At 39.4% G+C, this 26,624-nt stretch overlaps 1 protein-coding gene across 1 annotated transcript in view; it reads right to left on the minus strand.

The window, feature by feature from the left end:
- The window catches only part of SVEP1 (sushi, von Willebrand factor type A, EGF and pentraxin domain containing 1), a 192,694-nt gene that overhangs the window by 25,536 nt on the left and 140,534 nt on the right, over nucleotides 1-26,624 (minus strand). Inside the window, exons 37-40 of the mRNA XM_021691133.1 lie at nucleotides 14,116-14,788; nucleotides 9,744-12,535; nucleotides 7,153-7,378; nucleotides 4,051-4,206 (exon numbers count right to left, since the gene is read on the minus strand). Of these exons, the coding sequence (XP_021546808.1) occupies nucleotides 4,051-4,206; nucleotides 7,153-7,378; nucleotides 9,744-12,535; nucleotides 14,116-14,788 (3,847 nt within the window). The remainder of the gene's footprint in view (nucleotides 1-4,050; nucleotides 4,207-7,152; nucleotides 7,379-9,743; nucleotides 12,536-14,115; nucleotides 14,789-26,624) is intronic.

The raw sequence follows: 26,624 nt of genomic DNA on the forward strand, positions 1-26,624 counted from the left end.
CTGGGAACAAAGGAACTGGCAGGCACCATTCCTCACCCCCCTCAGCAGAAGCACAGGGCTACCTGCAGAAACCAGCACAGTGTCGACACTCACCACCTAACTTACTTATACCAATGCTGCCATCCTGCACTCCAGAAGAACCCTCCTTCCCAGTCACACTTGCCTCAGTCCCAGTGCAGTGGGCTCCCTACTCCAGAAGACCAGCCTAAACCCCTGCCAACACTGCACCTCCTGACCTGGGAGTTTTGCAAGGCCTCAGTTCTGGTGGTGGTGGTGATAGGTCTCATTTCACAAGCAGACCAGAGCACACCTAGTTAAATGTGCCACATTTAGGCCAGAGACAAACACTGTCCACAATTGGCAAAGAGAACCTCTGCAGACCACTGGCCTGAAGGATAAAGCAGCCAGGACACAAAAGCAGAACACATGCAACACACATTGGAGACACTCTCAGAATCACCAGGCCCTGGGGAACAAGGGATACTACACTGCAGGGCACTACAGGACCTCTTCTTCATAAAGCCATTACCCTCAAGAATAAGAGACATAGCATTCTTAACACAGAGAAACAGGCACAGAGAGTTAGATAAAATGAGAAGACAGAGGATTTTGTCCCAAATGAAAGAATGGGACAAAGCCACATCCAAAGATCTAGGCAAAACAGATATAAGTAACATGCCTGATGGAGAATTTAAAGCAATGATCATAAGGATACTCACCAGACTTCACAAAAGAATGGAGGACATCAGTGAGACCATTAACACAGAGATAAGGAATAACATAGCAGAGATAAAGGGCTCAATAAACAAAATAAGCAACATACTTAACAGAAGTAACAGCAAGCTGGAAGAAGAGGAAAGAAATAATGACACAGAAGACAGAGTAATGGAAAGTAATCAAGCTGAACAATAGCGAGAAAAAAAAATCATGCAAAATGAGAACAGATTTAGGGAACTCAGTGACTACATCAAACATAATAATATTATGGTATTATTAGCATAATATTATACTAATATTAATACTCCAAATATTATTGGAGTCCCAGAAGAAGAGAGAGAAAAGGGGGTAGAGTATTTATTTGAAGAAGTTATAGCTGAGAACTTTCCTAACTCTGGGGACAGAAACAGATATCCAGATCCAGGAGGCACAGAGAACCCCCAACAAAATCAACAAAAGCAGATCTACACCAAGACACATTGTGACTAAAATGGCAAAATATAGTGAGAAAGAAAAATATTAAAAGCAGCAAGACAAAAGAAGACAGTTACATACAAAGGAAACCCTATATGGCTATCAGTGGATTTTTTAGCAGAAACATTCCAAGCCAGAAGGGAGTTGTGAGATATATTCAAAGTGCTAAATGAGAAAAATCTACAGCCGAGAATACTCTATCCAGTAAGGCTATCACTCAGAATAGAAGGAGAGATAAAGAGTTTCCCAGACAAACAAAAACTAAAGGATTTCATGACCATTAAACCAGCCCTGCAGGAAATATTAAAGGGACTCTTTGGGTGGATAGACCAAAAATGACATAATGAAGGTAGGAAATACAAAGCAATAAAAATGAATATTTCTGTAAAAAATCAATCAAGAAACTCACAAAATAAAAGGATGTAAAATATGACACCATATACCTAAAATGTGGGGAGGTGAGGAGGAAAGAATGGGTTCAAACTTAAATATCTATCAACTTAATTTAGACTGCTATATGCAGAAGATGTTATATACAAACCTAATGGTAACCACAAATCAAAAACCACTAATAAATATGCACAGAATGAAGAGAAAGAAATCCAGATGTATTGCTAAAGAAAATCAGCAAAACATGAGAGAATTAGATAAGAAAGAATCAGAGAAAAACTTCAGAAACAGCCACAAAACAAGTAATAAAATGGCAATAAATACATATCCATCAATAATTATTTTGAATGTAAATGGACTAAATGCTCCAATCAAAAGACAGAGGGTGACAGAATGGATGAAAAACCAAGACCCATCTATAAACTGCCTACAAGAGACTCATTTTAGACCTAAAGACACCTGCAGATTGAAAGTAAGGAGATGGAGAAACATCTATCATGCACCTGGATGTCAAAAGAAAGCCAGAGTAGCAATACTTACATCAGAAAAAACCCCCTAACCAGACTTATCAAAAAAGAAAAGAGAAAGGACTGAAATAAATAAAATCATAAATGAGAGAAGAGAAATAACAACCAACACCACAGAAATATAAACAATCAGGATATTATGAAAAATGTTGGATGCAGAGAGTACTTAAAAATAAAAATCTTAGGGGCGCCTGGGTGGCTCAGTTGGTTAAGCCACTGCCTTCGGCTCAGGTCATGATCCTGGAGTCCCGGGATCGAGTCCCGCATCGGGCTCCCTGCTCCGCGGGGAGTCTGCTTCTCCCTCTCCCACTCCCCGTTTGTGTTCCCTCTCTCGCTGTGTCTTTCTCTGTCAAATAAATAAATAAAATCTTTAAAAAAAATAAAAATAAAAATAAAAATCTTAAAAAAAAAGCTTCTGTACAGTGAAAGAAACAATCAACAAAACTAAAAGGCAACCTATGGAATGGGAGAAGATATTTGAAATGACATGCCTGATAAAGGGTTAGTATCCAAAATATATAAAGAACTCAACACCCAAAAAACAAATAATTCAATTAAAAATGGGCAGAAGACATGAACAGACATTTCTCCATAGAAGACATACAGAGGGCTAACAGACACATGAAAAGATGTTCAATATCACTCACCACCAGGGAAATGCAAATCAAAACTACAATGAGATATCATGTCACACCTGTCAGAATAGCTAAAATAAAAAACACAAGAAACAACAAGTATTGGTGAGTATGTGGAGAATAAGGAACCCTCTTGCACTGTTGGTGGAAAGGCAAACTAGTGCAGTCACTGTGGAAGACATTATGGAGGTTCCTCAAAAAGTTGAAAGTAGAACTACCCTACGATCCAGCTATCACACTACTGGGTATTTACCCAAAGAATACAAGAACACTAATTTAAGGGGGTATATGCCCCCCTACATTTACTGCAGCATTATTTACAGTAGCCAAGATATGGAAGTAGCCTAAGTGTCCATCAACTGATGAATGGATAAAGAAGATGTGGTATATATTACAATGGAATATTACTCAGCCATAAAAAGAATGAAATCTTGCCATTTGCAATGACATGGATGCTAAGTGAAATAAGTCAGTCAGAGAAAGACAAATACCATATGATTTTACTCATGTGCAGAATTTAAGAAACAAAACAAGCGAACAAAGGGGAAAAGAGAAAGAGAGAGAAACAAACCGAGAAAGAGACTCTTAACTATGGAGAACGAACTGATGGTTATCAGAGGGGAGGTCGGTGGGGGGATGGGTGAAATAGGTGATGGGGATTAGGGAGGGCATTCATCATGATGAGCACTGGGTGATTTTAAAAAAAACAACTTAAAAAAAATCAACTGCAGCCTTCCCACCAAAGTAAATAGGGAGACACAGGTGTTGCTGATGGGGTTTTGATACTACAGACCAGGAGTGGTCTTGAGACCTAACTTGGTATTTGGTTAGAACTGCTCTGTGGATTTTCAGGCCACACTTGCCATACGTCAACCTGGCATCTCAACCAAGAACCCTCCAAGGTATTTAAACCCATTGCTTGAGGAAGTCTTAGTTTGTATACCTAAATCCCTATGGTCTTCTCCCCACAGTGACAGATGGACTGCCCTGTTACACAGCAGGATTAACAGGAGGCCAAAACACAGGCTTAAATGACCAACTAAAGTAACAGGATCAGTCTTGTGGCTAGTATTGCAGCTTCCTCTTCTTTTTCATGGTTCTGATTTTTTGAATTTGAGACTTACTTTGTTTTTTAAAATTATAAGTCACTTTAAATATTTCTTGGAGAGTGTTAGGATATACAGTAACAAAGTTTAAACAATCTTTTAGGGCCAAAATCAGTGAAACAAATTGGTGTTAATACTAAAAATGTTCCCAAGTATATTGGAAAAACAAATTAATTCTAGTTAACCAACTTATTCACTTACCTCTAATTCATAGCCAGGTTCACACTGATAAATAATTGTGCTTTCAAAACTGTATTTACTGCCAAACACAAACCCATGTTCTGGACTTTCAGGTTTTCCACAAGAAACTGGACTGCAGGACTCATCAGAAAATGGTGGCTCCCAGGTGCCATCAAGCTAAATAACAAATGACAGATTAGAAATTACATTTAGGGGTGCCTGCCTGGGTCAGTTGCTTAAGCGTGTGCCTTAGGCTCAGGTCATGATCCTGGAGTCCTGGGATCGAGTCCCACATTGGGCTCCCTGCTCGGTGGGGAGTCTGCTTCCCCCTCTGACCCTCCCCCCTCTCATGCTCTCTCTCTCTCTGTCTCTCAAATAAATAAATAAAATCTTTAAAAAAAAAAGAAATTACATTTAGGAGTTAATACATATGAATGAAGAAATTGGCAAATATTGGCATAGAAGAATAATCCCCAAAATGATGGTCAAAAGAGCCTAGAATTTGGTTCTACTTCTGATATGCATTACCTGTGGCCTTAAAAAAACACAGACTAATTATTAGATGGCCTTCTCAGTTATTGCTGAACAATTTTAGACATTTCTCACACACATAAAACAAATATTTTGTTCCTAATAGAATCCATTAAAAAAATCAAGAACACCAAGAAGTATGTTTTCATTACGATGAAGGAGGACTGGAAGGTTGACACAAATATTCCATGACTGATACTAATGTGTCCTTACATTTCACTTTACTGCTCCCCCCGCCCCCCACCCCACTCAGAGTTAACATCTTTCATCATCTATTTGTGTGAAGTGAGGCATACCCAGATGTTTCTCTTGAAGACTATTATTCTCTTGCTAATATTTTTCTGTTTTCTTTGAGGAAATGGTGCATGAGCTGGATAACAGTCTAAAACAGGACATTTATGGCGGGGTGCCTGGGTGGCTCAGTCGTTAAGCGTCTACCTTTGGCTCAGGTCATGATCCCAGCGTCCTGGGATGGAGCCCCACCATCAGGGCTCCCTGCTCGGCAGGAAGCCTGCTTCTCCCTCTCCCACTCACCCGCTTGTGTTCCTGCTCTCGCTAACTCTCTCTCTCTGTCAAATAAATAAATAAAATCTTTAAAAAAAATAAAATAAAACAGGACATTTATTCCACATTTGAGGTAGAATTAATTTTATATATGTGTCTGCCTCATAATTAATCATTCCCCTAATGTTGGAAATATAAGTTGCATCTAATTTTTCAATACTGTGAATAATGCTTCAATAAACATATCTTTCTACATAAATTATTCTGGGCATTACTATTAACTTTTAAAAACTATGTGGTATTGGTTTCTTTTGATATATCCTGGAACTGTTTTGGCATATTTTAGTTTTTTCCTGTAATGGTTACTTCACTATATCAGAATAATTTGTTTACTAATGATTCCTTTCTCCATGTGTGATGATTCCTTTATCAGGATGTACTTTTGATTTATTTCTTCCATTCCCCTCATTTTCCTGTCTGCTGAATCTATACCAAACCACACTGATAGGACCTTTGTAATTCTGTAATATGTCTTAATTTCAGGAAGGGCCAGAACTCCTTCAGTATTCATTCTTCAAAATTCATATTGATCTTCTCAGCCATTTATTTGTTCTATGAAGTACAGAATTGTTTTGTTGTATCAAAATAAAATATTTCTAGGCACTGAACATAGTTTTAGACAATTCCTGCATTTAAGCACTTAGAAAAGGTCTATTCTACCTTTTAGAACAGAATTCAACCCAAAACTCATTTGTGTGGGGTTTGTGTGAGGGGTCATACCTTATGTGGAGAAAGCAATGAGGGTTGTCAAAAATAAATTATCGACTCCAAAAATAAACCAAACCCATAGTCACCAATACGTCAGGGTCCTACAGGGCACACGGAGGAGCACCCAGTTGTCCACACACCCAACCCAGACAAGCTCTGGAGGAATGTTGAATTAATTCCCTGAGCATGTCCCTACAGGACAAACTTCCTGTAAGTTTATTTCAAACAGCTCAGGGTCCTTGAAAAAGCTGTCCCTCAAACTGCTTCAGCTCTAAATCTAGAAGGGACCATCTGGAATGATACCAATTTTGAGAGCGCAGTAACTCTGACAGTCATCTGACCTGCTTCCTGCGATGTTCCTGTTTTTAGGTTTGGTAGCAATGAATCACTGAGTATGCATGATTTATAAATGGAAAACCGGGAGGACTATGAAATAGTTCTTGAGTCCCTACTAAATGTCAGGTATGTACTAGATGCTTTATAAACATTAAATAATTTAATTCTTCCAATTACAGATTTACAAATAAAGGGGGGGAATAGGTCGTCACAGAGCCTGTCAATATTAGCGATGGAGTTCAAAGGAATGTTTAAGGTAAAAGTCATTTCTATACCATGCAGCCTGTCCCCCCTTTCAGCTCCTCCCTCACCCAACTCCAGCAACAGAAGAATATATCGATAACTCATTTTATTTTTCTTTCTCTGGTGAAGAGGGTGTGCTAGGGATATCTGCTCTCTAAGGTGCTGATCTAGGCATTTTCCCCCGTTTACTCTCTAGTTTCTCATTCTGACCATACAAGACATATATTGTTATACACATTTTTTCAAATAAGGAGACTGAAGCTCAGACATTTTAAGTGACTTTCTTAAAGTCACACAAGTAGTAGGTAGCAGAGATAGGATTTGATCTAAGTTACTGTCTGTTTCTGCAACCTCTGGTTTTTCTACTAAAACTGGAAACATTTGCTATCAGACAGGGCTCATTTCCCACACAAGGACACTCTTTACTACATTTATGTGTAGACCATCTGACTTATGGTTAATTTTTCATGAATATTTTGTTATAGATATTTTAACATTTTATCTCACTTTGGCAATTTTCACCTACTCTTGGCATTTTCTTAGTTTAAAAATGGGAATATTAAAAAGAAAGCTATGTTTTACAATATTTCTACCAAAAAACTCCTCAAATTCTTGACACAGTTGGAAACTTGAGACATTTTTTTCTTTTCAGGATAGTCAGATACTGCTGTAGACACACACACACACATTTAATATATATAAATGAGTTACACATACACGTTCTAGGACAGAGAATCTTACCTGACACGTTGATATGTTAACTCCCTCATAGATATACCCTTCTGCACATGACACAGAAACTTGCTTATTCACACTGAAATCATCCCCATGAACACGTATATGTGTTATATTTGCTGGAAGAGGACATTTTTTAGGGCTGCAGAAGATTCTCTCGGGAAACCAGTGACCATCTTTCTGGCAGGTGAATGTATCTATATCTGTATCCATCACATAACCTTCCAGACACCTACAATGGAAGAGCAAAATAAGTGCCTTAAAGAGAGTACAATACAGTTGGTGACTTATTCTTGGATTTAAGATGCTGTTACAAAGCTCAGTAGACATTTTATGTGATATATTGAAACTGATTTGAATGTCAAGGGAACGGCATTGCTGTGCAAAAACACCAACATAACAAATGACAAGCAGATCAGTCCTTAGCTGTCCACATTAACGATTAGCCAAGCCTAAAGTTGATTTAAATGTTGTTGACATTATTTACCCTGTTGTGGATAATACCAATATTGAATTCACTTTTATTCTGAAAATAGCAAATAGTTCAAAAAATTCTAGACAAAGCACAAAACAGACTCAGATACTAGTAAGAATATGACAATTAATATTTATTGAGAATCTACTTTATGCCAAGCACTGTTCTAAGTCCTTTATATAGGGTATTTCTTTTAATCCTGAGTAGTAGATACTATTATGTAGCAACAGTATTGGTGTTCAAACTCAAATCAACCTGGCTCTAAAATACTCTATGATTTTTTAAAATTTGCATTTATTTATTCAGCAAATGTTTACATAGCACTTATTAAATTCTAGTCACTGTTCTAAGTGTTCTACAAATATTAATTCATTTAATTCTCATGTGAACCCTATGAGCAGGTATGATTATTATCTTTATTCCCATTTAGCAGATGATGAAACTGACATCAGAGACACTAAATAACTTCCCCAGCAAGTAATAGAGATGAGATTCCTGCCTAGGGAGTCTGGTTCTAGAATCCACGCTTTCACTACTATACTACACTGCCTTTTAAATTAAACCATTTAGCTAATTAACATTTATTAGGTGGATATATTTTTTCAATTTCACAAATCACCAGGCTAGGTAGGAGTCACAGGTTTTGTAAACTTGTAATCTGTTTACTACAAGTAAAGATCTGAAACATAATCAATATATGACATGGCATAACAAATGGGGGGCTCTTGAGAAGCAGGTGATACTATGATTTCTCAAGATATGTCACACATCAACATCTGAAGAGAAAACTGAAGATGTATTTTAAAAGCAAGGGATAATTTTTGTTTTTCTTCTCAGTGCATGATCAATTACCCTTCATTTCTTATCATTTCTTATCACTGATGATACTCCCTTGGGTCTCCTCCTTACTGAAATTAGGAGAAAATGAAGGTAGGGCTAAGATGTTCACCATAGACATGTTTAAGAAGAGTAACTGAATTATTAAAATCTAAGAAGCCAATATGTGAAGGATAATCCATAATTCCTTCAGAGACATGAATAAAATCTAAATTGATTTAGAGGGTTGAGATATCTTATGGGCATTTATTCCAATAAAAATTTAACTTATAAATTTATTCCATATTCTCTTATTTCTTTTTAATAATGCATTATAGATAACTTTACAGCAAAAAGTCACCATTTGTGCATCAAATAGTTTAGTTTGTTCAAATAGCATAGGTTGGAAGTCTACTTAAGATATCTTGCTATAGGGCGCCTGGGTGGCTCAGTTGGTTAAGCGACTGCCTTCGGCTCAGGTCATGATCCTCGAGTCCCGGGATCGAGTCCCGCATCCGGCTCCCTGCTCGGCAGGGAGTCTGCTTCTCCCTCTGACCTTCCCCCCTCTCATGCTCTCTTTCTATCTCATTGTCTCTCAAATGAATAAATAAAATCTTAAAAAAAAAAAGATATCTTGCTATATATACTGATCAATGAAGGTATGTACTTTTTGACCTGAATTCTTCAGCTTTTGCCTTATTTCCCCAATATTTGCTTGTATGAATATAACCACAAAGTGGTATCATAAAGAAATTTACCAGCATGATGTTTAAAAGAAAAAAAAGCCTGGTGACTTAAGAGATGCAAAAGCCAGCTAGAGGATATCATGGTTTCATGAAGGTCAACAGAATATGATAATCATGATAATTATATTAGGGACTTCAATCTGAAAATGTAGAAGTTTATTTTTTGTAGCCAATGGATTTCTAAACAATTATGAATAGAATAAGGTCAAGCGTTAAAAGCTTCAGTTTTGGGGTGCCTGGGTGGCTCAGTCAGTTAAGCGTCTGCCTTCGGTTCAGGTCCTGATCATGGAGTCCTGGGATCAAGCCCCGCATCAGGCTCCCTGCTCAGCGGGGAGCCTGCTTCGCCCTCTGCCTGCCACCGCCCCTGCTTGCGCGCTCTCTCTCTGACAAATAAATAAATAAAATCTTTAAAAAAGTAAAAAAAATAAATAAAAGCTTCAGTTTTTGGAGAGCAGTCCAGAGATGGTATTTTCCCACTTAGCTTAATTCTTGACCTAGCACTTTTTATTTTACAATCCTCCTGTCTGCACCCTTTGGAGACACTAGAGCCATGGTCTTACCTGAGTTTCACTTTACTTTCAAAAGTGTGTGCCTCTCCAGTGGCCACTGCATTGGCGACAGATGGTGGGGGTCCACAGGACAAGGGCTCACAGACTGGATAAGGCTGGCTCCATGTCCCTTTCTCTGTACAAACCAGATCTGAACTGCCTTGTAGGACAAACCCAGATCTGCATTTGTAAGTTATCACATTTTCCTCCCAAGAGCCGCTCGCACTAATGAATGCATTTGGTATCGTTGGGGGGGAACCACAAGAAGCGTGTTCACAGTATGGGAAGCCAGAGCTCCATTGGCCATTGGCTTCACAGGTGATTTCAGAAACTCCGTGGAGCTTGAAGCCTTTGAAGCACTGAATCTGGGCTGCCTTCCCGCAGCCAAAATCTGTCCCATTGGCAGCTCCATTTTGAATCACTGGCGTGGCACACCTGCAAAGCAGGCAGGAAGGCGGGCTGCCACTCCAGGAACCATTGGAAAGACACCTTCTTGAAGGACTTCCATGGAGCTTATAGCCAGGAAAGCACTGATATTGTATATGCCCCCCGTGATAAAAGGAGAAGCCATTAGAAAAGCCATGGGGAAGATCTTTAGGAGGGCCGCAGTTGACTGGTTTACAGAAAGGAAACTCTGCATCCCAGTTGCCATTGGACTGACAGGTGAGTTTTGGAGCACCATGCAACATGTAGCCATCCTGACAGTGGAACACCACTTCCTTTCCAAAGCCATAGTCCAGGCCATCCATCACTCCATTCGCCACCTGCGGTGGGGTGGCACATCTGATGGGCACACAGATGGGAGTGGTTCCATTCCAACTTCCGTTGGCAAGACAGACGCGACTCCTGGCTCCCTCAAGTAAGAACCCGACATTGCAAGTGTACTCAACCTCTTTTTGGAATGTATATTCATTTCCTTTCACCTGGCCATTGGCTGAGACTGGAGGTGACCCACAGTCCACAGGAACACAAATTGGCTCATTCTCATCCCAATTTTTATTTTGTTGGCACGTTCTCCTCTCGGGGCCATTCAACACATACCCAGGATTACACTCATAGTACAACACACTCAGGTATGTGTAGTTGCTTCCTTTGATGGAGCCATTCATAAGTGGATTTGGTGTTTTGCACGAAATGGCCTCACACCTTGGAGAAACACCACTCCATTCTTTGTTCTGTAGACAAAATCTTATGTCGGAGCCCAGCAGAACGTGTCCAAGTTTGCAGCTATACTGTACAGCATTGCCCATGGTCGTCTCTGTAAAATGCAAAAAGCCATTTTCAGGAGCAATGGGCAAGTCACACTCAATTGAAATGCAGGATGGGGCACTGCCATTCCAAGTGCCATCTTCCTGGCACATCAGCACAGGGCTCCCTAAAAGCTCATATCCTGGATTACAGGTGTATGAAACAATGGTGCCATATAGAAAGTTTGCTGAATGTGTAGTAGGAGATCCTTTTGTGCTTTCCCCGGTTTTAGCCCCTGCTGTCAGATGGTGAGGAGGGCGAGGAGTCAGATATGGAACTTCCATCATATCTTCTTCTTCTCCAAAATATCCCTGACCATCTTTCACCTTAGTACATTCTCCAAAATCAATATGAGGCGGGAGACCACAGTCTATGGGTACACATGTTGGTATGAAGCTTGACCATCCTGACTCTTCACAGGTCTGCATGGCATGACCAGCTACCTGGAACCCAGGTAAGCAGCTGTAGATGATCATGGCCCCGTAGCTGTAATCTGCGCCTTCTACAAAACCATTTTCAATGGGTTGTGGGGGATTACAGTGGATGGCACTGCATGATGGAACATCCATATCCCAATCGCCTGTCTCTAAACAAGTCAAGGCTTTGGGACCTTCCAGCCTGAAGCCTCGGTCACAGGAGTATGTAATGGTTTGCCCATAGTGTAGGTTCGTGTAAGAGAATTTGCCATTTGAAATCTCCTTGGGCATTGGGCACTCAATGGGTTTACAGGTGGGTTTTCCTCCAAGCCAGTGACCATTTTCTCCACAAAGGATGGTAGTATTTCCCACCAGCTCAAAGCCGGGCTTGCAGGTATAGAGAGCTGTGCTGAGATAGGCAAGACCTTGTACATCGATGATGCCGTTGAGAATTTCCTCAGGGTGGGGACATTCCACGGGGACACATTCTGGCAGTGGAAAACTCCATGTCCCATCAGCTTGGCAGGAGGTGGTAGGATCCCCTCTCAGGAAAAATCCATCCACACAAGAATACTTGACAGTACTTCCAAAATGAAGAGCTGAAGAAGGAGCGGGGACACCAAAGGAAATGAGGGGAGGTGGGAGGCAAAGAACCATCTTACAAAGAGGAAAAGAATCATTCCATTGCTGTGATGGCAAGCATTTCAGGACGGAGGGCCCCTGAAGGGCATGTCCTTCTTTACAAGAAAATGTCACCACTCCTACTTCAGTAGCTAACTCCTTCAGGACGAGCTGGTTTTCCAAGAGGGGAGGCTCTGGGCACTTGGCAGGCACACACTTCTGGTTTGGCTTCTTATTCCATTTGCCAGATTTCTGGCACGTCCAAGAATTATCACCGATAAGCTCATAACCCTCATTACAGAAAAACTGAACCTTGGACCCTACTTCAAAATTTTCTCCTTTCATGTAGCCGTTCTGGATCGGGGGAGGTTTTCCACAGTTGAGAGGGATGCACGACAGAGGGGATTCACTGTGCCAGTGGCGATTGGCTTGACAGACAAATACAGGACTTCCAACTGACTTATAGCCTGGATTACACCGATATCTCGCTTCACTCTCAAAGATCCTGCCAGTTGTATGCTGTATAATAGGGAGAAAACACTTAAGTATAATTTGTATAACAAATAATATAATTAACTAAATACACTGAATAGTAATAAAAAAATAGACTAAAATGCCTATGTTAAAACAAATCAGTTAAGACATAAGCAAATAAAGATTTATGTTTTTTTCAATCAGGTCTATTCTATTTTTAGTAAGTGAAAAGGACAGGTCAAATTAGGTAATCCCTATTGCAGAAATGCCTACCAAAAGGCTGAGCCTATAATAAGTAAAAGATCAATAGTTTTAAATTGATGATTTGGTAGACTACTCCCCAAAGTTATAAATTACTTAGTAAGTTCAAAAACATCTTGCTCACCAAAGCAATGCTCTCGTTTGTTGCTTTAACCACAGAGAAGGAAACATACGCATACAACCTACATTTGTTAATGTTGTCAAAAAAAGCAAATAAAATATTTTTCATGGTTATATTCCTAAGAGTACAAAGTTTTGTGTTCATTCTTAACATACTTTTAAAATTGCTGCTATAAAGATGGGAAATTATTTTATCTTTTAAAGCAAAAGTTAATATTCATGATCTCAACACTTAAATAAATAAGTGACTAATATGATTACAGGTAATTTTTAGGCACTACCAAAGATGAGTTAGTTATGCAAATGTTCAAAAGATTATCATGGTAAAAAGTCTAGCTTGCCTGCTATAGTGAACTTCTTGCTCTAGTGCATGTAACTCTTTGTTTTGTTTACTTATTATTTCTTGGGTACCCCACACATATGTAAGCGCCACGCCATCACAGACCTAATCTGTATTGTTAAATACTAGCTCTCCAATGCTTACCTGGCACCTAGTAAGAGCTTCAGAGATATTTGTTAAATGAAGAAAGCCTCCTTATCTATATATACTCTCTTCCAATGGAACACTACTACATTGGAGCAAAGGCGTTAAACAGAAGGTGTTTACTGTTGTTTTAGAATATAAAGGAGAAAAGGTATTATGTATGTGTGGGTTTTTACATAATGTTTAATTAGAATATTGTCTTTTTAAAATAGCCCTTGATTTGGGGAAATAGATTAGGCACATACTAATGTGAAAGGAAAATATGTGTGGATCTGATAGAACCCTTTGTCCTGGTGAAACTACCTTTAGGTCCACTGAAAGAGAACTGTAATAACTGCATTATAGTGAATGGATGATTCACCTCATCTTTTGTCTAAAAATTAGAAATGATACTAGATCTCTCTAAGTTCCATTAGACCTTGATTTCTATAAAATATACATCCATCTTGGAATAACTTCTTCTACAAAGAAAAACAGTATTATATGAAAAATTGGCTCATTCTAACTTCATAGTTAGGGCTAAGGTATTGCTGCAAAGCACTTCAAATGTCTACATGCCAGCAGAAGGGAGAAAGCTATACATTAAAAGGATTACTGATCTCTATCAACTTCTCTCCAGTATTCACTACCTATAGGTCTAGCCACTCGTGTTTTTCAACAGTTAATCTGCTCAGTGTCCTGCTTCTGAATTCCAGGTTAGCCACAGGGGGCTGGCTGTCAGTGATGAAAGCCACGGGCCACTCACTCATTAGTCTCTTACCTCCAGAAAGCCATTCTCCACCTTAGGCGGTTCATTGCAAGACACAGGGTGGCATGTGGGTGTGGGGCTACTCCACTGTCCTGTGGCTTCGCAGGTTCTCTTCTTCTCCCCTTTGATGTAGAACCCCTTGTTGCAGCTGTAAGCCACCATGGCCCCAAAACTGTAGTTTGATCCACTTGCATAGCCATTCATGATGCTTGGTGGCTCTCCGCACCGCACGGGGATGCACTGGATGGACATGGGGGAAGGGTTCCACTGCCCACCTCTCAAACATTCAATCTTTGCTGAGGTGTTCAGTACAAAACCTTCTGTGCATTTAAAGCTCACGACTGACCCTGCTGCAAATTTTGCTTTGCTCACAGATTCTAAAATGCTATAGGAAACAGATGGGGGTTTTTCACAGAAATGAGCTATACAACGGGGCATGGCCTGACCCTCTGGGGGAACCCACTTGCCCTGGGCATTGCAAAAGAGCTGGGAATTGTCTGCCAGGCTGTAACCATCTGAGCAATAGTAGAAGGCAATGTCTCCAAATAACCGATGGGCAGTCTCCGGAGAGGCGTGTTCCACGTTGGGGGGCTCATCACAGGAGACAGCCAGACACTGCTGGTTACTTCCATTCCATTTGCCATTGGCCAGGCATTCAATGGTGTCAGGACCAGCAAGGGTATAGCTATGAGATTGGGAGGAAAGGAACAATAACTGAGCATAATATTTGAGAAAAGGTGTTTGTGTCTTCGTAATTCTGTTTTTATTTATTTTTTACTCTTTCCAACAATGACTATTTTTAATTGTTATTCTTTAAAATAATATTTATTAAGATGGAGGTGTAGTAGGAGAACTCTACAGGCTCGTCATCCCTCAAACACAACTAGATAATTATCAAATCACTCTGAATACCCAAGAAATCAACCTGAGGATGGACAGAGCAAACTGCACAACTAGAGGGAGAGAAGGGGCCACAACAAGTAAGTGCAGAGACATGGTGTGGGGGAGAGGATTGTGGGTGTTGTGGAGGGGAGGGAGCCCTGGTCTCGGACAAAGGTGAGAGAAAAAGGAGGGTTCAGGGGAATGCACACAGAGAACACTTCCCCACAGCCATTTGCTGGGAAAATGAGAGGGGTTGATTTTCATGAGTTTTTGCAACCCGTGGGTCTTGAAGACTGGAGTTTTAAAGGTTGGCAGGCTTGGCTGGTACAGAGACCTGAGGCACTGCCCTACTCCTGGAGGGAAGGCAAGCAAGCAGCCTGGGGGTGGCGGTGGGGGGCAGACGGTATCATCTGAGGAATGCCCAGGTGACATGCGGAGACAGTTCGCTCTTCTTAGAGAGCATCTGTGAGAGATGGCATTTGCAGAGTTGCCTCTCCAGGGACAAAAGAGCTGGCGGGTGCCTTCTCCTTCCCCTGCCCCTCAGCATAAACGCAGAGCCACTTGCGGTTAACAGTACAGTACCGACACTGGCTGCCTGACCTGCTTACACCAGGTCCCAAACCCCTGTGCTCTGCTGGGACTGCCCTTCTTGGACAAGTGTGTCTCAGGGCCAGTGCGGCGGGCCCCTTCCCCAGAAGACCAGCAGAAACCCCCGTCCACACCACGTCTCCCAGCCAGAGTTCTGCGAGGCTTCAGTTCTAGTGGAAGTAGTATCAGGTCTCATTTAACAAGCACAGCAGAGCACACCTAGTTAAAACTCACCGCACTCTGGCCAAGGATCAAACACTGCCCAATGCAGGCAAGGAGAACCTCTGCAGACAACTGGCCTGAAGGACAGAGCAGCCAAAACACAGCAGCAGAGTGCACACAGCACACACCTGAAGTGCCAGGCCCTGGATACTACTTGACCACTTCTTCAAAAAGCCATTACTCTCAAAACCAGGACACATAACAGGCTTTTCGAACACACAGCAAAAGACAGAGACTTAGACAAAATGCCAAGATGGAGGAATTCATCCCAAATGAAGCAACAAGATAAGGTCATGGTCAGAGATCTAACTGAAACAAATATAAGTAATATGCCTGATGGAGAATTTAAAGCAACAATCATAAGGATACTTACTGGGCTAGAGAGAAGAATGGAAAACTTTAGGGAGGCCCTTAATACAGAGATAAAAGAGTTAAAAAAAAAACAGTCAAATGAAAAATGCAATAACAGATTGGAAACAGACCGATGAACACAAGGCTGGAAGAAGCAGAGGTACAAATTAGTGAAATAGAAGATAAAATTATGGAAAATAAGGAAGCAGAACAAAAGAGAGGAAGAATTATGGATCATGAGAATAGACTTAGAGAACTCAGGGACTCCATCAAATGTAATTACATTCATGTCATAGGAGTCCCAGAAGAAGAAGAGAGAGAAAAGAGGGCAGAAAATTTATTTGAGGAAATAATAGCCGAAAACTTCCCTAATCTGGAGAAGGAAACAGACATCCGGATCCAGGAGGCACAGAGAACGCCCATCAAAATCAACAAAAGTAGGCCAACATCAAGATACATTGTAATTAAATTTGCAAAATATATGATAAAGAAAAAATCCTAAAGCAGCAAGACAAAAGAAGTCCCTAAATTACAAGGAAAGACCCATAAGGCTATCTGCAGATCTCTCAATAGAAAGTCGGCAAGCCAGAAGAGAGTGGCATGATATTCAATGTGCTAAATGAGAAAAATCTATAGCCAAGAATACTCTACCCAATGATAGCAAGACTATCATTCAGAATAGACGGAAAGATAAAGAGTTTCCAAGACAAACAAAAACTAAAGGAGTTCATGACCACTAAACCACCCATGCAAGAAATATTAAAGGGGACTCTTTGAGTGGAAAGGAAAGACCAAAAGTGACAAAGACAAAAAGGAACAGAGAAAATCTCCAGAAACAATGACAAAACAAGTAATAAAATGGCACTAAATACAAATCTATCAATAATTATTCTGAATGTAAATGGATTAAATGCTCCAATCAAAAGACACAGAGTGTCAGAATGGATAAGAAAACAAGACCCATCTATATGCTGCCTATAAGAGACTCATTTTAGACCTAAAGACACCTGCAACTTGAAAGTGAGGGGATGAAGAAACATTTATCATTTATCACGCAAATGGACATCAAAAGAAAGACAGAGTAGCTATCTGTATCAGACAAACTATATTTTGAACCAAAGACTGTAACAAGAGATTAAGGGCACTATATCATTATAAAGGGGACTATCCAATAAGAAGATCTAACAATTGTAAACATCTATGCCCCCAACATGGGAACACCTAAATATAAAACAGTTAATGACAAACATAAAGGAGCTAACTGATAAATAATACAATAATAGTTGGGGGTTTTAATGCTCCACTTACATCAATGGACAGAAATTCTAAATAGAAAATCAACAACAATGGCTTTGGATGGCACACTGGAACAAATGGTTTTAACAGAACATTCCATCCCCAAAATACACATTCTTTTCAAGTGTACATGGAACATTCTCCAGAACAGATCACATATTAAGCTACGAAACAAGCCTCAACAAATTCAAAAAGACTGAAGTCATACCATGCATCTTTTCTGACCACAACGCTATGAAACTAGATGTCAATCACAAGAAAAAATCTAGAAAAACCATAAATACATGGAAGTTAAATAACATGCTACTAAACAATGAATGGGTCAACCAGGAACTAAAAGAAGAAATAAAAAATACAGGGAAGAGCCGAGACGCCCTTCAACAGACGAATGGATAAAGATGTGGTCCATATATACGATGGAACATTACTCAGACATCAGAAAGGATGAATACCCAACTTCTGCATCAAGATGGATGGAACTGGAGGAGATTGTGCTAAGTGAAATAAGTCAAGCAGAGAAAGTCAATTATCATATGGTTTCACTTATTTGTGGAACATAAGGAATGGCATGGAGGACATTAGGAGAAGGAAGGGAAAAATGAATGGGGGGAATCAGAGGGGGAGACTAACCATGAGAGACTATGGACTCCGAGAAACAAACTGAGGGTTTTAGAGGGGAGGGGAGTTGGGGGATGGGTTAGCCCAGTGATGGGTCTTAAGGAGGGCAGTACTGCATGGAGCACTGGGTGTTATACACAAACAATGAATTATGGAACACTACATCAAAAACTAATGGTGTACTGTATGGTGACAAAACATAATAAAAAAATACAGGGAAACAAATGAAAATGAAAACACATCAGTTCAAAACTGTTGGATGCAGCAAAAGTGGTGGTCCTAAGAGGGAAGTTTATAGCAAGTACAGGCGTACCTCAAGAAGTAAGAAAAATCTCAAATAAACAACCTAACCTTACACCTAAAGGGTGTAAGGAAAAAGAACAACAACAACAAAAACCTAAAACCAGCAGAAGGAAGGGAATAATAAAGAATAGAGCAGAACTAAATGATACAGAAACTAAAAAAGACAATAGAACAGATCAATGAAACCATGAGCTGGTTCTTTGAAAAAATCAATAAAGTTGATAAACCCCTAGCCAGACTTATCAAAAAGAAATGACAAAGGACTCAAATAAATAAAATCACAAATAAGAGAAGAGAAATAACCACAGAAATACAAACAATTATAAGAGAATACTATGAAAAACTATATGCCAACAAATTAGACAACCTGGAAGAAACGGTAAATTCCTAGAAACATATAAATTACTAAAACTGAAACAGGAAGAAATAGAAAACTTGAACAATCAGTGAAGAAGTTGAATCAATAATCCAAAAACTCCCAACAAACAAAAGTCCAAGACCAGATGTCTTCACAGATGAACTCTACCAGACATTTAAAGACGGGTTAATACATATTCTTCTCTATTCCAAAAAATAGGAAAGGAAGGAAAACTTCCAAATTCATTCTATGAATCCAGCATTACCTTGATACCAAAATCAGATAAAGACTCCACTAAAAAAGAGAACTACAGGCCAATATCCCTGATGAACATGGATGCAAAAATTGTCAATAAAATCCTAGCAAATTGAATCCAACAGTACATTAAAAGAATCATTCACCACAGTCAAGTGGGATTTATTCCTGGGCTGCAAGGGTGGTTCAATATTCACAAGTCAATCAATGTGATATAGCACTTTTATAAAAGAAAGGATAAGACCTTTCAATAGATAACAGAAAAAGCATTTGACAAAGTGCAACATCTACTCATGATAAAAACCCTTAACAAAGTAGGGTTAGAGGGAACATACCTCACATAATAAAGGCCACATATGAAAGACCCCACAGCTAATATCATCCTTAATGGGAAAAAAAGGAGAGCTTTTCCTCTACAGTCAGGAACAAAACAGGGATGTCCACTCTCTCCACTATTATTTAACATAGTACTGGAAGTCCTAGCCACAGCAATCAGACAACACAAAGAAATAAAAGGCATCCAAATTGGTAAGGAAGAAGTCAGACTTCACTATTCGCAGATGACATGATACTCTATATACAAAACCCAAAAGACTCCACCAAAAAAATTGCTAGAACTGATACACAAATTCAGTAAAGTTGCAGGATACAAAATCAATGTACAGAAATCTGTTGTGTTTCTATACACCATTAATGAAGCAGCAGAAAGAGAAATCAAGAAATCAATCCCATTTACAAGTGCACCAAAAACCATAAGCTACCTGGAATAAACCTAACCAAAGAGGTAAAAGATCTATACTCTGAAAACTATAGAACACTTATGAAAGAAATAGAGGAGGATACAAAGAAATGGAAAAACATTCCATGCTCATGGATTGGATGAACAAATATTATTAAAATGTCCATATTACCCAAAGCAATCTACAGATTTAATGCAATCTCTATCAAAATACCACCAGCATTCTTCACAGAGCTAGAACAAACAATCCTAAAATTTTTATGGAACCACAAAAGACCCCAAGCAGCCAAAGCAAACTTGAAATAGAAAAGCAAAGCTGGCGGCATCACAATTCTGGACTTCCAGCTCTATTACAAAGCTGTCATCATCAAGACAGCATGGTACTGGCACAAAAACAGACACATAGATCAATGGAACAGAATAGAAATCCAGAAATAAACCCACAATTATATGGTCAATTAATCTTTCATAAAGCAGGAAAGAATACACAATGGAAAAAAGACAGTCTCTTCAACAAAGGGTGTTGGGAAAACTGGAGAGCAACATGCAAAAGAATGAAACTGGACCACTTCTTAAACCATACACAAAAATACATTCAAAATGGATTAAAGACCTAAATGTGAGACCTGAAACCATAAAATTCCTAGAAGAAAACATAGGCAGTAGTCTTTTTGACATCAGCCATAGCAACATTTTTCTAGGTAGGTCCCTTAGGGCAAGAGAAACAAAAGCAAAAATAAACTATTGGGACTACATCAAAATAAAAAAGCTTCTGCATAGTGAAGGAAACATCAACAAAACTAAAAGGCAACCTATGGACTGGGAGAAGATATTTGCAAATGACATATCTGATAAAGGGTTAGTATCCAAAATATATAAAGAATTTATGTAACTCAACACCCAAAAAACAAATAATCCAGCAAAAAAATGGGCAGAAGACATGAATAGACATTTTTCCAAAGAAGACATACAGATGGCCAACGGAAACATGAAAAGATGTTCAATATCACTCATCATCAGGGAAATACAAATCAAAACTACAAGAGATATCACCTCACACCTGTCAGAATAGCTAAAATAAAAAACACAAGAAACAACAAGTATTGGCGAGTATGTGGAGAGTAAGGAACCCTCTTGCACTGTTGGTGGAAAGGCAAACTAGTGCAGTCACTCTGGAATATAGTATGGAGGTTCCTCAAAAAGTTAAAAATAGAACTACCCTATGATCCAGCAATTGTACCACTGTGTATTTACCCAACAATAGCCAAATTATTGAAAGAGCCGAAATGTCCACCAACTGATGAATGGATAAAGAAGATGTGGTGTATACATATACAGTGGAATATTACTCAGCCATAAAAAGAATGAATTCTTGCAATTTGCAATGACATGGATGGAGCTAGAGTACTATGATAAACGAAATAAGTCAGAGAAAGACAAATACCATATGACTTCACTCATATGTGGAATTTAAGAAACAAAACAAATGAACATAGGGGAGAAAAAAAAAGAGAGGAGAACCAAGAAACAGACCCTTAACTATAGAGAACAAACCGATGGTTACCAGAGGGGAGGTGGGCGGGGGGGATGGGTTAAATACATGATGGGGATTAAGGAGTGCACTTGTGATGAGCACCAGGTGTTGTATGTAAGTGTTAAATCATTAAATTCTACACCTGAAACTAAATTTACACTGTATGTTAACTAACTGGAATTTAAATAAAAACCTGGAAAGAAAAGAAAATATTTACTGCTCAAATACTGAGCTTACTGATCAAATGACCTTCACTTAAGATATAGAAATACATCTTGATATTAATATAATGCTTGTTTAGAAAGGGAAGTGGATTTAAAATTTTTGCTATTTAAGGACCTCTAAAAATTGTTGCACATTTCTTTAAAAATAAAAAATGACTCGGTTTAAATTTAAAACATCATCTGTCTATAGATGGTTTTAGTTGGTTGATTTTATCACTAGTCTTTGAAACAAAAGTGCTAATGAACCATATGTAGCCCACACATAACTCATGCACTTACTTGTATTCAGTGAAATTTAAAGCAATGATTGTAATTTTAGTCTCCAGGGCTTCCTAAACTCTTACCCAACCAAGTGTTAGCATTTCGAGCTGTGTTTTGCAAGTATGAATCAATTTTGCTTAATAACTCTCAGGCTTTCTTTATGCATTTAACAGATATTTTCCCACAGAGGGTGACAGATTGATGACTTGCAAAAATCGTAAATTATTCTCAAGTGCTCTCTCAATGAAGGAGAACAAAATATTACAGTATGTAGTATTAGAATAATTACATGTGAGTCATTCTTAACTTGATTCTCGCTTTCTCACTGAAGAGAAAGATGACAGAATTTTAAAGGAATGTCTAACACCTGAGTCGTCTGTCATTTTGATACTAATGAAGGATAAGGGGACCAAAATAATTAGGCACCTAATTTAATCCTGTTTAGACATATTAATTTTTTCATTTTACAGATGAGTGAATGGTGGTTCCACAGGCTAAGAGACCTGTCTGGAGTCACACAGTTGCAAGCAGCCGAGTTAAAAAACTGAATTTGATTTACAAGATTCCAACACTTACCCTTTTCCATGACATTGCTGTTGCCTTCCCTTTCTCTTTTTTAAAATGAGGCAGATCATAATTTGCAGATGTCCTGTGGAAACTGCATTGCAGTGTCACCTAGTACAAATTATTTGACCCACCTTTCAGCAAAGATTCTTAAGTCATTAGTTAGCAAACATTTCTCCTAAGGTCCCTTTTAGCTTTATAAGGAATCTGCTATGATAGAGAGGTTGGAGTTTGTCCCCCTCACTGGCCAGATTCATGAAAGATCAAGGAGAAAATGGTAGAGCATCAGCAGAGACTTATGCATTCACCCTACCTAGGGCCATTTATCCTGCTATGGACAGAAGTCGTCTTGAAATACTCACAGACGTCCCTGACAACTATGTGCAGTCTCTAATTAGGGTCTGCTGCAATTCATTGTTATGGATAAGCTCTGCTCTTCCTATTAGAATTCAAACTTATTAAGTTTTTAGATGGCTTCTGTCTAGGAGGATATAGGAAGGTATATAAAGACAATATGCTAAAGGCATAATTTTATTATTAAAAAATCCATTATCCAGGTCTGAGTGCCCAGATTCTACTGTTCCTGTGTAGAATGTGCTCTGAGTATAAGTTCCATTTATAGAGACTCCTGATGTTTTATATTTTTATAGCACAATTTACATCCTCTGCACACTTTGAACCATGCATCATTATTTTCATGGGCTCCTTGATGCTGCTAGCGTATTTCATTGGTGGAAGTTCACAAACAACACCTGAGACATCCCTGATTTATTAGGATCCACTGTACCATCTATAAAATGCTCCCTTTATTTCATGGGCCCAGCTACTCTGAGGTAGAAGCATCTGCGTCCAGAACGTTCCTTCTTCTTCAAAGCCTCTTAAGGATACAAAAATTGTGTATAGTAATTTGGCAGCACTTTGTTAGGTCTCTGACCCCTGATCTTAAAGAAAATCTCCATCAACTACTCTTCCCTAATGAAAAATCATAGCAAAGTTCTTCTGTAAAGTAATGGAAGATTACCACTAAATACATATATTATGAATAAATGAATTTAAAGAATGCGTTTTCATCACTACCCATAATTTCTTAGAACCTAACCTAAGATCTTGACTTTTCTTTATGACTCCCAATCAACATTTAGTCCTTCATTACATAATTCTCAAGGACCATGCTATGGGCTAGAGCCACTTCCTTGGTGCACAATGCAATGCTCATGCATTTGCTTGTTTACACATCTGTGTCCATCCCGCCCTCCTTACCCCACCCACTGCCTGGTGCATTATAGGCCCTTTCACACCTACAGTAGTTGCTTAAAGGAGAAATGATTAATTCTACCTCAAGAATGGAAAGGGGAGGAAAGGCTTCCCTGTGGAAATGGCTTTTGAGAGGAGTCATGAGAGAAGAAAAGTAGAAAAGGAATCACTCAAGACTGAGAAGTAACATGAACAAAGAGCTTGGAGTGTGATACAGCTGGGGCATTCTGGGAACTTACAAATAGTTAGGAATGGCATCTGACCCCTGAAGTTGTGATCACTAGGATCTTGTGTGTTTTGACAGGTCGTGATCATTGATGGGTAGAGATATGGGAGGCACAGGAAATGGTTCCTGACAGGTTCTTTTACAAGGACTCTCGTAAGATTTTAGCAGACAAAATGTCTCTGGGACAGAAAGATATTTAAGTGGTTTATTAACTGGATGACCCAAAGAGTACTGATTTATAGAAGTAGCCTCGTTGGGAGTTTCATATCTTGTGAATGCCATAAAACTGTCCTAGTTCCTACGTCCATCAGTTTATAAGCAACACGTAACTGTAGGGTGGGGAACTGTTTATGGTCCAGCTCAATGTTTCTAATCTTACAGGATAATATTCAACAAAGATAAGATGGAACGTGCTGCATATACACAGTGAAGAAAAACTGAACAGATGGAAAACCTGGCTTAGTGACAGCCAATATGAAAGACTTTGGAGTTCCATTGAAATTAAGTTGAATGAGTCAATGGCGGCATCCTGAAAGGGTGACTGCATTTCTAGAAACTCATTTATTTAGAAAGAGAAGAAGAGAAATAAAATAAATTGTTACCTCTGTACGTGTGTATATGTCAGCCCCAAGATGTGGCATTTTTATCTCTGCCACATTCTAACTTGCATGTATCATTGTGCATTCAGCTTTGGGTACCACAACTGAAAATGGATGACAGACCTATTGGAATAGGCTCAGAATGATTCTGAGAGGAACACACTCGGAATCATGTTCATTTATGAGAAAGAAGTGCAGACTGGAGGCTGAGCTGGCTGAAATGCCTGTCTCCCTGCGCCAGCATGAGCGATCATTTCTCAGTCAGGAGATGTGTGAAGGGCTGGGATCTTTCACTGAAGCCTCCCACTTAGCTCTACTGATCTATCTGTAGGAGAACCTCAGGTCCAAGCTAGGAACACTTGAATGGGCTGGCATTTCGCTGGTGCAGAGAAATGTACACGGAGTGGTTTCAAGATGTGGAACCAAAGCCAGTACTTCAGATAAAATGCTCAGTAAAGATAGGGATTGAGGTTTATTAAAAATAACTATCTTCCAAAATACAAAAGTTAGTCTTTGAAGATGCTAAAGAGGTATATATATTCCAAATCACAAAAAGTAAGGAATTGTTAGCTATTGCCTAGATTGAACTATGACTGGTCTCTGATCCAACTGCTGCATTACTTCCTTACGTTAGAAGACTGAAGGTGTGTTACAACTTCTGCGGAACATATTTCACCTGCTTATTTGTTTAAAAGAATCATTTGGGGCACCTGGGTGACGCAGTCGGTTAAGCATCCGACTCTTGATTTTGGCTCAGGTCATGATCTCAGGGCTGTGAAATCGAGCCCTGAGCTGAGCTGGGTTCCACACTGGGCGCAGAGCCTGCTTGAGATTCTCCCCTCTCACTCTGCCCCTCCCTGCTTACACACACACTCTCTCTCTCAAAAAAAAATCATTTCAAAAAATGATAAAGTTTTATACAGATGATGACATACATCCATCCTATAAATGTTGGCTACCAAAGCAGGAAAACTGGTATTGGCACAAATCTAAAATGCTGGAATATTTAATTTTATTCTGTGACATTTTGCATTCTCATTCAAGAGACACTGGGAACGCTACTGCAGTCAATTATTTAAAATCAGGCCATACATATTATAAGACAAATTGTCCTACTCCATAATTTCAAGGAAAAATGGCCCATCAATATTATAATGATGCCACAGAAGGACATATCTCAGGATGAATTTGCTGTAATTCATTAGCATATTTCTGGAATAATATTGAAAAATTCTTTGAGAATGGGCGGAGTAATCTTCAGATACAATTTTCAGTGATTTGATTCACACACTGAGTGGAAGCCAACTAATGAGCATGTGGGAAGCTTTATGAGAGAGCTCCCCAGTGAATTATTAGCTCTTCCCTTTTTAAAGAACCGTCTAAGAGCCTTAAAAGAGCAGCATACTAGATATGTAAATAGCTGCAATTTAATAAGAGCAATGGAAAGTAGAAATCTGCATCAGCAGTTAATTCTGTTTTCAACTAAAAATGATCAAAAATTTTATCTTAGTGCATTCAGTAATTGCATTTAAAAATTTACATTTAAGAAGAATCAAAGGGGAACATTCTATGAGGATTTTAGGATTTCAATGACTCTTCCTTTCCCCTGACCTTCTCACCAAGAGAGAAGACACATAAGGATGAAAAGGAAAATGGGAAACAAGTTATCATTTTATTTATTTGGGCAAACAGCTGCAAACTTCCAGCCTAGTGTTTTGATAAAAGGTAAACGTGGAAGGTCAATCTTAGGACAAGAGGCAGAAATGTACTTCTTGCTTCTTTCCTTCCCTGGCATTCATCTTACTACTCCTGTCTCCTAAAGTATTTGCTCTTCCATCCTAAAGTTGAGAGTGGTTCTTTCCTCCTTATTTCAAGGGAAGGTCTGTGCAAAGCAGAACACCAATATGAGAAGAAACAACACTAGGACCAAAGCAAGAATGTGTGTATGTGCACTCAAGAAGCAGGTGGGGGGTGGGGGGGTGGGGGGGAGCGCCTGGGTGGCTCAGTCGTTAAGTGTCTGCCTTCAGCTCAGGTCATGATCCCAGGGTCCTGGGATCGAGCCCCGCATCGGGCTCCCTGCTCGGTGGGAAGCCTGCTTCTCCCTCTCCCACTCCCTCTGCTTGTGTTCCTGCTCGTGCTCTCTCTCTGTCCAATAAATAAATAAAATATTAAAAAAAAAAAAAGCAGGCGGGGGTGGCTCAGACAGTGTGCAGGGCAGTGGGAGTTGAGACAGCTGGAGAGGAAATA

Source organism: Neomonachus schauinslandi, chromosome 13 (genome assembly GCF_002201575.2).
Source record: "Neomonachus schauinslandi chromosome 13, ASM220157v2, whole genome shotgun sequence".
NCBI lineage: Eukaryota > Metazoa > Chordata > Mammalia > Carnivora > Phocidae > Neomonachus > Neomonachus schauinslandi.